Source organism: Saccostrea echinata, unplaced genomic scaffold (assembly GCF_033153115.1).
Source record: "Saccostrea echinata isolate AGI-Se365-2 ecotype Australia unplaced genomic scaffold, CSIRO_AGI_Sech_v1 ptg000027l, whole genome shotgun sequence".
Classification (NCBI taxonomy): domain Eukaryota; kingdom Metazoa; phylum Mollusca; class Bivalvia; order Ostreida; family Ostreidae; genus Saccostrea; species Saccostrea echinata.
The window spans coordinates 11,041,308-11,055,210 of record NW_026889776.1 but is presented as its reverse complement, the minus strand read 5'-3'; the positions used below and the strand labels follow the sequence as shown (position 1 = coordinate 11,055,210).

At 32.2% G+C, this 13,903-nt stretch overlaps 1 protein-coding gene across 1 annotated transcript; it reads right to left on the bottom strand.

The window, feature by feature from the left end:
• Positions 1-929: 929 nt before the first annotated feature.
• Positions 930-13,152, bottom strand: LOC133193204 (uncharacterized). Its single transcript, XM_061329172.1, has 3 exons — positions 13,116-13,152; positions 5,395-5,622; positions 930-1,177 (listed from the first exon to the last, which is right to left on the bottom strand). The coding sequence occupies exons 1-3, from the start codon at positions 13,150-13,152 to the stop codon at positions 930-932; spliced, it is 513 nt and encodes a 170-aa protein (XP_061185156.1).
• Between the last annotated feature and the right edge of the window lie 751 nt (positions 13,153-13,903).

Genomic DNA, 13,903 nt, shown 5'->3' with positions numbered 1-13,903 from the left:
CAGTTGAGTGGACATGCTGTACTACAGTTATATCCATAAACTCCTGCTTTTATACAACCTAGTTAACATGAAAGGTAATTAAACTTTCTAGTGCGAAGTTCTATAGCACCGCCACCACTTACCAGAATACAATTATGTTTAAGAGTTGTAATCTCAGATATCCATCTCTCATTCGCACAATCTGTCATACATTCTTCTCACAAAAGTTTTTTTTTTTTCAAAGTCTTCACTGATCGACACTTTCCTTGTTCTACTTAAAGATTCAGAGCGTATGCATACTCATAACCCAAGATGCTAAAGACCGCTCATCTCATAAACTTCACACTGAATTTAATTAATACTTAGTAACATAAAGTGCAATAAAAGCCAGAGTATTAACAGGGAATTACAAACTCTGATTTTTTTTTTTATTCTTCTCCGCGAATTTGCAAATGTGAAGTGGTCTAAATTATTTAAGTATACTAGGATAGTAAAAGGTCTAAAAGACCCTAATTGAAAATGTTAGCAATTTCATTTATGATTTGTCTGGCACAATTAACACTAATTTCAAACATGATTTCAGTCTGCTCAGGATTATCATAAAACTGACAGGATAAATAATAATGAAGAGAAAACGTTACAAATTGCAAAATTTAATATACTGGACCCTTCTAGATCATACCAAAGCAAGGCAGATCACTTATTATAATTCATATCCTCGCTAGAAATGATAGCATTACTTACTTCAATAACATTGAAACACCAACATTTAAATACCATCATAAAGAAAATTGCTCATCCATGTGCTTTATGAAAACATTTACTTCCGTCTTCGCACAAAAAACGTTAGGTATTTTTGATAGATAATTATGAAAATAAACATCATTAGTATACTGTTCAAAAATATTGCTGAATATAAAACATTATTACAATACTAATTAAAACAAATTTCAAATACCTTCAATTTTCACTTCACATAATTCGGTCCAGCTCTGAATTTGGTATTCCTCGGGGTATTTAACTCCGTCCAGTCTTTCATTGTAATAGATTACATAACGACCGTATCCAATACATGTTGTACTGAACTCCAAGGGAGGTAAGGGAAGTGTGTTCTTGTAACAAAGTAGACCGTCCTCTTTCTTGGGAGTGTTGGATATATAAAGGGAGAATCCTGCAAAACGACCTCTTTGTCTCATCTCTAAAATGTAAAACAAAATCATTATTTAAACAAGTGTATGGTATTTTAACCTGGTAGATTTTTTGAATCCCACTCAAACAACAGTTTCAAAAGATGTTTACATATTGCTTTCTTTTGCTGCTAACTGTTTAAAAGATTTTCTCCGAGTGGATATAATTCAAATGTATCAAATATAAGAAAAAATATTTTCCTAGAAAATGAGAGAAATCAATTATAATTTACCTAAATTATTCTTGTAATAATTCGAAGTGCAATAAAAAAGTTTACACAATTCTGCTTGAAAGACATTTAAAGAATCCCCCCTCCCCTTCTTCTCTTCCTTCAATGATTGTCATTACTATCAAAAACCATTTTCTAAGGTTCATGATTTTGCCGTTAATTAAATTATTTTTAGAATTTTTATCATTCTCTTCAGAAAGAGATTTATGTGAATACAGGTCTTTTATCAAATGCAAATTTTATTTCAGACATCGCCGAAGATGTTTCAGTAGTGATGATACTTCAGTACTACCTTGAAAATACGGATATACGAGAGTTGTTACAAAAGTTCGCGGACACGTTCTATTGTGAGCGCGCTGTTTGGATGAAATCAGTAAAACTCTGCAGGTAAAAACAATACGTATTTTCCAACTAATATGCAAAAATTTGGTGTTTTCTGATGATCTTCAAAAATATACAGCGAAATTATTTAGATAAAACATGCTTCACGGAGCATGCTACTTTTTGGCACTTTTACATTAAAGAGACATAATTTTGAATTAAAAATTGCACTGTTGTAGCGCATAAAGATTTATGATATTTCACCTCTCGCTAAGATATTTATGAAACGTCATTTGGCGAAATTTTGAATTAAATTGGAGGAGATATGACTATTTTATCACTAATTATAGATGATCAATGCGTAAAAACAAAGCCAAAAAAATGGCAACGTCACGGAACGTCTTGGAGCACCGAGCTATTAAAAAAGATGTGCAGACAGGAAAATGTCCGAAAGAGACTAAAATGTTTTTAGATGCTGCTGAGGATATCTTACAAGTATCTAGTACCAAAGTGTCCAAGTGGTAGCAACTTTGTAAGAATGGAAGGATGAACATTTTTGATTATCAACTCCTGCAATACCCCAATATCCTGTTCATCGCATGGACGTTGCGCCTATGGATTTTGCATTGTTTCTCATATCTGATCGCTGAAATGCGTAGACATTCTTTTAAAGATCTCACAAATATCCGATACGCCACAAAAGACATTAAAAAATATATAACATGTCTTAATATAATCATTCAATTTTTAAATCAGAAAAAGACATGAAAAATCTATATATATGAAATATTTTTAGAACTGCTAAAAAGCTTCACATGTCTGAAATCAGGTTGTCGTGTCTCCTTACGTCATATTTAACGTCCAGTGATTGCTCCGTGGATCCGATGACCGCGCAGTAAAAATCAAGGTATATTTTCAAAATTTTAGTAAATGGACCTGATCTTTTACATACTAATAAACAAAATATAAGAATTTAATTAGACATACGTCATTCTTTAAAGTATATTTTCCTTACATCAACGTGTCCGCGAACTTTTATAACAACCCTCGTATCATTAATTGCTGTTGTAAAATTTAAACAAAAATCAAAATTAAGAATTATCTCCCTAATGCATAGCTCTGATCCTTCGACGTATTTGGATCCAGTCTTTGGCACCCCTTTTTTCAGCTATTCAAAGTTTTTTTTATTTAAATATTTCGGATTTCCAACATTTCGGCATAAGCATCACGGAAGATACATAATTTTTTTTTCGAAATGTCCATCTGGTGCATAAAAATTGCTACCGTATAAGATTTAAATGATGTAAATATTCCTAAGTTTTGTTGTCTGAAGTAAAGCAAGATTAATTTGTATAATAATTCCGTTGGTACTTAATGTATAAATATAATGAAACCTCAATTAAATTTCCTTGATTTGAATGAAGATTTTAGATAATATTATGACGTTTTATTCTCTTTAAATGAAAATTTAATGCATAACATATAGTAAATAAATAACACAACTATGAAGTTGTGAAGATTTTCTTATCGCAGAAAATAATGGTGGTAGATAAAGCATGATTTACATAGAATAGCATATTTTTGTATATAAGATATATTTTTTTCAAATATCATAACAAGGGCAGTAAATATCCTTCTTTCATCTGGTTTGGAAAGTTTGTGCAAGTGTCAAGGGCATGTGAAAAGGCACTAGAGAACCTAGCAAAATATTGCGCTATTATAATTTAAATAACCCCTTGAAACATGACAATTAAATAAGTGGAGACCCAAGAAGATGAGCGAGTACTGTTTCAGACCGATAGCTTAAGGGTTTAATTTCTTTCACATGTTCTATCATTCGCTTTTAAGATATCCCTTTTGGTAACAGTAGATCGTTATCATTGAACAGGTATATTATTCCAGGTTTATTTCGACTTCCATATGTTATTCAATGTGCTTTCTTCATAGATTCTTGGTCCAATGTTAAATCAAAATATAGTACACTTTGGGGAATGTATTCATGCCATTAGCTTTAGATCAGGAAGTATGCCTGTTATAGTGTACACTAGTGTATAGGTACAATGAGCTTTATGTCGTTTAAGAAAATCTTTTTAAAAAGTTACTAAGCTTAAATCTTTCGCCCTAACGTATCGCAATTTCTTGAACATTTGTCCCAATGAGATTTAAAGATTGATTGATTATTTGTAGTTTTGCGTTCCTATAAAGATGAATTGTCAACAAATGCCCGTAAAGGGCTTCATTTTACACCTATACTAGACACTCGGGACCATTAAGCAGTGAGGATCTTCATCGTGCCAACGTTTGGGTAACACGGGGTCTCATCCGCGAGACCCGCAACTTTCACTTCGAAGATCCGAGCACTTGGCTAAAGAACATTAAATTTTGCTAACTGCAGTATTTTTGATACTTTAGTTTGTCGCGGCCGGGCCTTGAACCCAAGACCTTCCAATCATTGAGCATGCGATCTACCGACTAAACTGCAGTGACGGTATATATCTGCACACTACGTTTTAAAAAATTACGTGTAACGAGGTTCGTTCTTGAGCTTTTGAGCAGATTTTTATCTTGAAATCTATTTAAATTTTTCTGCATAATGCTTTAGTTCTTACAATAAATTTGGATTCTACAATGCTAATAAAACTATATTCAATCAAACCCCATTATTAAACTTCTTACCGAAAGCATTAATTGAGGAACTATATTTTTGTGGCAGAAGGTGTTTTAGAAGAAAATGATCAATTTTTCTCTTTCAAAATATTTACAGCATTATTAAGTTTAGATTGCTATTTTTACATGCAGCCTGCACATAGTTATTTTGTGCAGTGAAATGTTTTATGCTGGTCCTAAATTATATATCAAATTAACTGTCATGAATTCTATCATTATATCGGACAAATATAGCAAATATATTGTGAAAGTTCTGAGAAAAAAAGTACCCCACTTCAGGCTAAAAATTATAACTATTTTAGTTATATTTAAAAATTAATATCACAGACCCCAGATTAATGTACATGTGTTAGACGTAATTACAGTGCAAAAAGGTCATATTAAATGCTCCGTAGTGCCAAAAGAACCGCATTGATCCCCATTTTTGGTTTTGATTTTTAACTTACCTATGTGTATAAATTTCAAAAATGTACTTGATAAAAAAATTCTCAATACTTTTGATAACAGTATCCAATCTCCTAAAAGCAGATAAGTATAGCTATATTCGAAAAATAAATATCAAATTGATTTAATTAAAATATACATAACGACTAAATTCATATACAGTAAAACACGCTTGCAGCTAACACGCTTATAATGAATTGACGCTTACAACGATGTGATTTATTTTATTCCAGTGTCTCTAAAATGTATTGCGAACTTAACGGATAAAACAAACTAAGTTTATAAGGAAGCAAACTCGCCCATCACTGATACTTCGTTATAAGTGTGTTTTACTGTACATATAAAATAATTTCGTCAAAATCGGGAAAAAAGAGAAATTTGATGGTGATTTTCCTTGTCTTAGATAGCATATAAAAGTATCTTGAATGTGCTTCTTTCAATTCATTTAAAAATTGTAAAGACGCATGTAAACTATGATTTTTTTCCTCTGTAAAAGTAATAGAAACCAACAAGTTCTATCTAAATTATCAGTATTTGAATAATTTGTTGACAAATTGAAAACATACCGTAGTCTCTATGTTTGTAGTCTTTAAAATATATACTTATGCTGTAAATACTGTGATTGGCTCCGAGATCTACTAACCACCATACAGTTTTTTCTGGAGATGTCGGACCTATATCATATGTTTTCATGCATGTTTTTCTGTCGCCATCTACGGCCTTGTCAGGACCACATGGAGAGACACATAGATGGAATGATGACTGTGTAGTCGTTTTATCCCTTGATAACTCATCTTGAAGAATAAAAAGATTTATGTAACATTGCATTTTATTTACCTATTTATCTATTTATTATTTTTTAATTCTATTTTCGGAAAATGTCAAATATTTCAGAAGAAAAGAACTATAAATGTATCTTATAAGAATCTTATACGTACTTAATAAGAAGCGGTCATGAACTTGTAGGACTGTTGCGAACATACAGATCATAAGAAAATATTTAATTAAGAGAATGCCCCGATAAAAATTAATCAAAATCTATATTGGCCCAGAAACATAGGCAAGGTTTTTGGGATCCCTACATAGAGCCTCCTTTTTATTAGAATATTACCCCGTGGATGCCTTTTGTCATTTTACTTCGGACTACTTTGTCTACTTGTAGACGCCAAATGTTATCCAATAGGATGGAAGTTATTTCTGATAAATGAATTCCATTAGTATTATAATGCAAGATCATTGTTAATATTTACATTTGCTCTGTTTTTCTGCTAAGCCAAGTTTGAAATTGATTTGAATACCATTTTCGAGTATACTCACGCGTAGAAATATACACGGATAAACTCGCGCTAAAGTGATATCACAATAAGCTACAGAGACGTTCATAAAATATAACGATACAGGACAGCGAATAATTAAAAAATGAGTATATCTTTGTTGCTTTTGAACATGTAAAATGTAAATTTAAGGAATGTTTTTAAGTTTAGTGTGAATTATTGATTGGTGTGTAAATCACACAGAAGTGCACATAGGCATAATTTTCATGAAGCACTAGCGCACTTCATGAAATATACCTTTGTGACAAGTCTGTGTGATTTATACACAAATAACACACACAAAACTTAAAAACATTCCTCAATTAAAGTCCCAAACTTAACCCATATTATACATGTAATATTATTACCCAAAAACTGAATCGGGAATTTTTCTGTTTGAACTTGAAAATGACATTTTAGTTAGAATATAGAAACATCCAAACAAACAAAACACTATAGTAGTATAGGGTTAACTATAGTTTACTTTAGCTAAATTAGTTAAGTATAGTAAATAAATAATTAAAGTTATCACTGTAGTAAATCAAAGTTTTCAAAGTTATCACTAAATTAAATCAAAATTTTCAAAGCCTTCACTATAGTAAATCAAAGTTTTCAAAGTTATCATCATAGTAAATCAAAGTTTTCATAGTTATCACTACAGAATTTCAAAGATTTCATAGTTATCACCATAGTGTCATAGTGATCACTATAGTAAATAAAAAGTTCTCATAGTTTTCTCTATAGTGTCACAGTTATCACTATAGTAATATAAAGTTTTCAAAGTTATCACTATCGTAAAACAAAGTGTTAAAGTAATCACTATAGTTAACTATAGTTTCCATAGTGTCAAAGTTATCACTATTGTTAACTTTAGTAAACTATAGCTAACTATAGTTTACTATAGTATTTTTTGTAAGGGAAATGACTATAAACAAGCTTTTAAGTGGGCAACATACAGTAGCTTTTGGCCTCAGAAAATACAATACTTGATCGATAACTTAATATGACGAGAATATGATGAAAATGATATTTTTATTTCATAAAAGAACATACACAATTTAAATTCTTAGGATTTTAGGATACATCAGATAATAATAAACATCAATAAGTATGGGTCACTTGATCAATTACTTATGAAAAAAGCATTTCTCCATTTTTACTTTTCATTCACATATAATTTTCTGCTCTTAGTGAACAGCTTGAGAAAGCTTTTAAGGTTCATAAATTAACTTTCCTAACAGCAGAACATTTAATGTAATATTATAATTATTTACTTTTTCGGAACAATTTTTATAAATACAACATATACTATTTGTTTAAATTCGTATATGAAATAATTACATATATAAAAGAAAGAAAAGTGAAAGGCAGGACCATTTTCCGGTAGTTGTGGTATACATCCTGAAGCAAATACGCACGGTACTGTGTATCAATTAATTTCGGTAAAGGTTGTTGTAGTAATTATTAAAATAGAGGTGATTAAATAGCATACAACTTAATAGTTAAATCAATATGTGTTTGTGAAACACTGATGCCCGATAGTTCATTGCTAAGGCTAGAATGTCTTGAATGCAAGGTACCCCAAAGAAAGGTCTTGTCACATGGAATACAAATGTGAAATATGAAAGCCCTTGTGCCAGCCATTCAGAAAGTATTGTTAAGATTATTTTTTTTAAAGAAAAAGGAGGTCAAACTACTCTAATATCAAAGACAAAAGTTAAAAAGAAATTGGTACCCAATGGGGGGTCCTTGTCTAAAGTTATACACATGTAAAACATGAAAGCTCTACTACAAACTGGCATTGTCTAAAAATATGGCCAAGATTATTTTTTTTTAGAGAAGGGCTCACTCTAAGGTCAATTGGTCATAAACGCTGGTACCCAAAAGGAAAGTCTTGTTACAGTTATACACAAGTAAATATGAAAGCCCTACTACCAACCAATCAAGTTTTCTGAAAAAGGTCAAACTTTAAGATCAAGATGTCAAAAAAAATTATACTGAAGGAATTAAAGATCTTGTCACAAGTATGTTGTGAGGTGTGTTGTAATTGAAGTATGTTTGTATTGTTTCATCATGTTATATATTAAGTATCATCAAGAAACTTCTAGAACATTCCAGAGTGGTCAACATGTATGGTCATTTTTCTAGAACATTTTTGAATCTTGAATTTCGTGAATGTCCAGAATGTTCAAGTAACATCATGCATTTACAATTTCTAGAATTTTCTAGATCTATGTTTAGGAATAAATACACTGTCAATTGTATGCATGGGTAAGACTGGCGTACAAGAAGACTGGCGTACTGTTTGTTTGTTTGTATGTTGTTTAACGTCCCTCTCGAGAATATTTCACTCATAAGGAGACGCCACCACTTGCCGCCGGAGAGCTGCAAATTTTGTCCTATACTCGGCACTTACGGCCATTGAGCAGTGAGGGATCTTTTTCGTGCCAGCACCTTCTGCGACACGGGACCTCGGTTTATACGGTCTCATCCGAAGGACCGGTCTCCACGTCCCACAGTGGGATTCAAACCCGCGACGTAAGGATCAACTCCTTACTTCGCGACTCTAGAGCAGACGCTCTAACCACTGCGCCACGCGGGCGACTGAGTACAAGGAGACTGGGATAGGATATTCTCACTGGGACATTGTGTGTAGTAACGGACACTATGTTGTATGTATGTTGGATTCTTGCTGTAAGTTTGCAATTTTTGATTTTTATATATTACTGTAAATAAAGTGTTGTTAAGTTTAAACTGTGTTATTGAATTTTGCTGGCATTTCGGCTTATTCTGACCCATAACAAGTAATAAACTGGTATGAAAGTTCTAACACTAATCATTTAAAGTGATGGTCAAGGGTAAAGGTTTCATTAATATGTCATTCGTTAGGGTCAAAGTCATAAATATTAATACCCAAAGGAACGTCCTGTCACAATTAATAAATAAGTAAATATGATATCCCTAGCATCAACCTTCGAAAAGTTTTGCCAACGTTAATGTTTTTTTTTTAAATAGGTCATACTAGAAGGTTAAGGTTAAAGGTGAGAAATGTTGGTACAAGAGGGAAAGTCTTCTCACAAACATAACCTTTGTGAAATATAAAAACCCTATCACTAACCATTCAATAGTTATATTGAAGGGTAAAGGTATACCAAAGTAGGTCAACTTCCAAGGTCAAGGTAAAAAGAATCGAACCAATGAAAAGCCCATACAAAGGTAAAAGTTTTTGTGGACAAACAGACAAACATGAAAGACGGACACACCGATTCCCCGATTAAGGGGACATAATAAAACAATGTTTTGTTCTGTTTTGTTTTTATTATTATTATTTTTATTATTATTAATGTCTTTCGTCTCAACGGAAGACCTTATTATTCTGTTGTTTCTTTTCAACTTTTTTTTATAAAAGGTCTTCCGTCTTCAGCGGAAGACCTTACTGTTATTCTTAGGTTTCTTTTCCACTATTTTTATTATTTTTTTCCTATCGATTTTGTGCACGTGAGATCTCGAAAACGGCTTGTTTGATTTTCATGAAACTTTCAGGTCTGGTAGAACATCAAAAAATCTAACTATATATATATATATATATATATATATATATATATATATATATATATATATATATATATATATATATATATATATATATATATATTGATGACGTAACTTCCGTTCTGGAGATTTTTGCGATTAAATGATTTTTAGAGGGTCACTTTGTCCGCTCGTTTTCTTAAAAAAACACACACTTATAACAGGAACTTGATATTTTCAGCGATGATAGAGCAATGTTCATAGATGTGTACTAAGTAGTTCATTTTTCCCAGAAGTGCCTCACATCGACGCTCGGCATGCTCCGAAAATAGTCATATTTAAAATATCAAAATTTTTAGCATTTTTTTAAGAAATAAGGTATCATTTTTAAACATCTATCGGGCTATAAATACGGGTTGGTACGAGATCAAATTCCATAAAGCCCGAAGGGCTTTATGATAAATTTGATCTCGTACCAACCCGTATTTATAGCCCGATAGATGTTTTAAAATGATACCTTATTACCTTATTACTTATATTTACATTTGTGACTTATTCATATTTTTTATTTGCCTGATTATAATCTTTAAATCGTGAAACGTTTTATTTTTCAAACCCAACGGCACGTGTTTGATCAATTGATTGCGCTTCGACCCTTTATGACGTCACTGGGAAATTACGTCGAACGTTTATGACGCGAGGAAACCGTGTTTATACGGATATAGATGCGCGTTGCTTTTAATAGTGTTATATAAAAGAAAACATTTGCAAATGTAAATATCTCTTTACTTGTAAATATTTTGTTAAAATATATAGAACAAAAGTTGTACAGTATGACAAGCTCTTTTATTTGATATCGACAAATTGGGGCTTGTCCCTAAAATAAGGGATCTACAGGGGCTGAAAGTGTTTTCTCAATATCTCAAAAACTATTGAGAATTTGTAATATATCAAAGAACCAAATTTGTTCAAAATGACAAGTAGAAGCGAGTAAGATTGTGGAAAAGTCGTCAAATGATGTCGCTTTCGGCCAAAACGGAAGTAATCAGAAAATGCATATTTCTGCCGTTTTCGACACGTTATTGGTTAATTTATGTAACCAGAAACGTCCAACCAAATTTATCATACCTCGACATCACTTCTGGTCAAACCGGAAGTAGCCAGAAATAGCTTATTTGCAGGTTTTATGCACAACTTAAATTTCAAAGTCACTGGAGACGTATTAACTGATTCCTTTCTTTTGTTGACGTCACTTCAAAACAGGACGGAAGACCTACTCCTTGCTTTGCAACGAGCTTTGTTCTAGTTTTATTAAGGTCTGCCGTCTCAACGGAAGACCTTCTTATTATTCTGTTGTTTCTTTTCAACTTTTTTTATTATCATTATTCTTACCGATTTTGTGCACGCGATTTCTCGTAAATGCATGGATGGATTCTCATGAAACTTTTAGCAATGATGGCAAATTACATGAACTTAAGGCATTTTTTATTTTGATGATGTCACTTCCGGTCGCGAGTTACACCCGATTTTCTCTTTTTAAATTGAAATTTTGTCTGTGCCTTTTCTCAAAAACGGTTGAAGATAGAGTCATGAAACTTTCTGGGATAATAGATCTTGATCTGTAGATGTGCCTCTGGTGTTTTGTTTTTTCCAGTGGCACTTCCTTTGTCCTCCGTAAGTAGTTTTAAAATACGCAATTTTTATTTTTTTTTATTATGAAATGATTATAACGTACCGTATAGGGTGTTTCAAGTTATTTCATATCTACCGGAAGTTGGTTATTCTAAACCGGAAGTTGTCAAAAAAAAGTATTTTTCATCCAAAGTTCCAGGAAATATTTGTACACACTCATTGTGGAGTTTTAAGTCGTTTTGAGCACTTCTTGTCATACCGGAAGTGAATTTGAAAGAACAAGAAATGGGGTTGAAATTAAAAGATATCACTCTTTCATGTGTTTCTAAACATATTTTGAATAATTCAATCGCCTATTTTATTCAAATGTACTTGTTCTTCCTTTTTTTTTGAGAAAATCTATCACAGTCAACATCGTAAATCAGACGGAAGACCTACTCCTTGCTTTGCAACAAGCTTTGTTCTTATTTTATTAAGGTTTTCCGTCTCAACGGAAGAACTTCTTATTATTCTGTTGTTTCTTTTCAACTTTTTTTATTATTATTCTTACCGATTTTGTGCACGCGATTTCTCGTAAATGCATCGATGGATTTTCACGAAATTTCCACCAATGATGGCAAATTACATGAGCTTAAGGCATTTTTTATTTTGATGATGTCACTTCCGGTCGCGAGATACACCCGATTTTCTCTTTTTAAATTGAAATTTTGTCTGTGCCTTTTCTCAAAAACGGTGAAAGATAGAGTCATGAAACTTTCTGGGATAATAGATCTTGATCTGTAGATGTGCCTCTGGTGTTTTGTTTTTTTCCGGTGGCACTACCTTTGTCCACCGGAAGTAGTTTTAAAATACGCAATTTTTATATTTTTTTATGAAATGATTATAACGTAGCCATATAGGGTGTTTCAAGTCATTTCATATTCACCGAAAGTTGGTTATTCTAAACCGGAAGTTGTCAAAAAATAGTATTTTTCATCCAAAGTTCCAGGAAATATTTGTACACACTCATTGTGGAGTTTTAAGTCGTTTTGAGCACTTCTTGTCATACCGGAAGTGAATTTGAAAGAACAAGAAATGGGGTTGAAATTAAAAGATATCACTCTTTCATGTGTTTCTAAACATATTTTGACTAAATCAATCGCCTTTTTTATTCAAATATACTTGTTCTTCCTTTTTATTTTTTTTTTGAGTAAATCTATCACAGTCAACATCGTAAATCAGACGGAAGACCTACTCCTTGCTTTGCAACGAGCTGTGCTCTAGTTTTATTAAGGTCTTGCGTCTCAACGGAAGACCTTCTTATTATTCTGTTGTTTCTTTTCAACTTTTTTTTATTATTATTCTTACCGATTTTGTGCACGCGATTTCTCGTAAATGCATGGATGGATTTTCATGAAACTTCCATCAATGATGGCAAATTACATGAACTTAAGGCATTTTTTTTATTTTGATGATGTCACTTCCGGTCGCGAGTTATACTTGATTTTCTCTTTTTAAATTAAAATTTTGTCTGTGCCTCTTCTCAAAAATGGTTGAAGATGGAGTCATGAAACTTTTTGGGATAAAAGATCATTATCTGTGCATTTGTCTCCGGTGTTTCGTTTTTTCCGGCGTCACTTCCGTTGTCCACCGAAAGTAGCTTAAAAATATGCAATTTTTGATTTTTTTAAAATTTTTTAATGTTTATAACATTGACATATGAAGTGTTCAAGTCATTTCATTTCCACCGGAAGTTATACTTTTAAACCGGAAGTTGTCCAAAAATGAATATTTTTCATCCAAACTTTCTGGAAAGATTTGTACACACTTACTGTGGAGTTTTAAGTCGTCCTGAGCACTTCTTGTCATACCGGAAGTGAATTTAAAAGAACCGGAAATGGATTGAAATTAAAAGATATCACTCTTTCATGTGTTTCTAAACATATTTTAAATAATCCAATTTCCTATTTTATTCAATTATACTTGTTCTTCCTTCTTTTCTTTTTGTTGAGTAAATCTATCACAGTCAACATCGTAAATTGGACGGAAGACCTACTCGTTGCTTTGCAACGAGCTTTGCTCTAGTTATCATTATTATTATTCTTATCAATTCTGTGCACGCGATTATTCCTAAGTGCGTTGATGGATTTTCATGAAATTTTCAGGAATGATGGCAAATCATATGAACTTAAGGCGTTTTTTCTTATTTTGGTGACGTCACTTCCGGTCGCGAGTTATCCCCAATTTTCTTTATTTATATTAAAATTTTGTCCGGGTCTCTCCTCTAAAATAGTTAAAGATCGAGTCATGAAACTTTCGTGTATAATAGATCATGATCTGTAAATTTGTCTTCGATGTTTCGTTTTTTTTCCGGCGTCCCTTCCATTGTCCACCGGAAGTAGTTTAAAAATATGCAATTTTTTTTTTTCATTTTTAGTTGTTTATAAAATTGACATATGCAGTGTTTCAAGTCATTTCATTTCCACTGGAAGTTGTACTTCTAAACCGGAAGTTGTCCAGAAATGCGTATTTTTTCATCGAAACTTTCTGGAAAGATTTGTACACACTCATTATGGAGTTTTAAGCTATATTGAGTACTTCCGCTCATACCGGCAGTGAA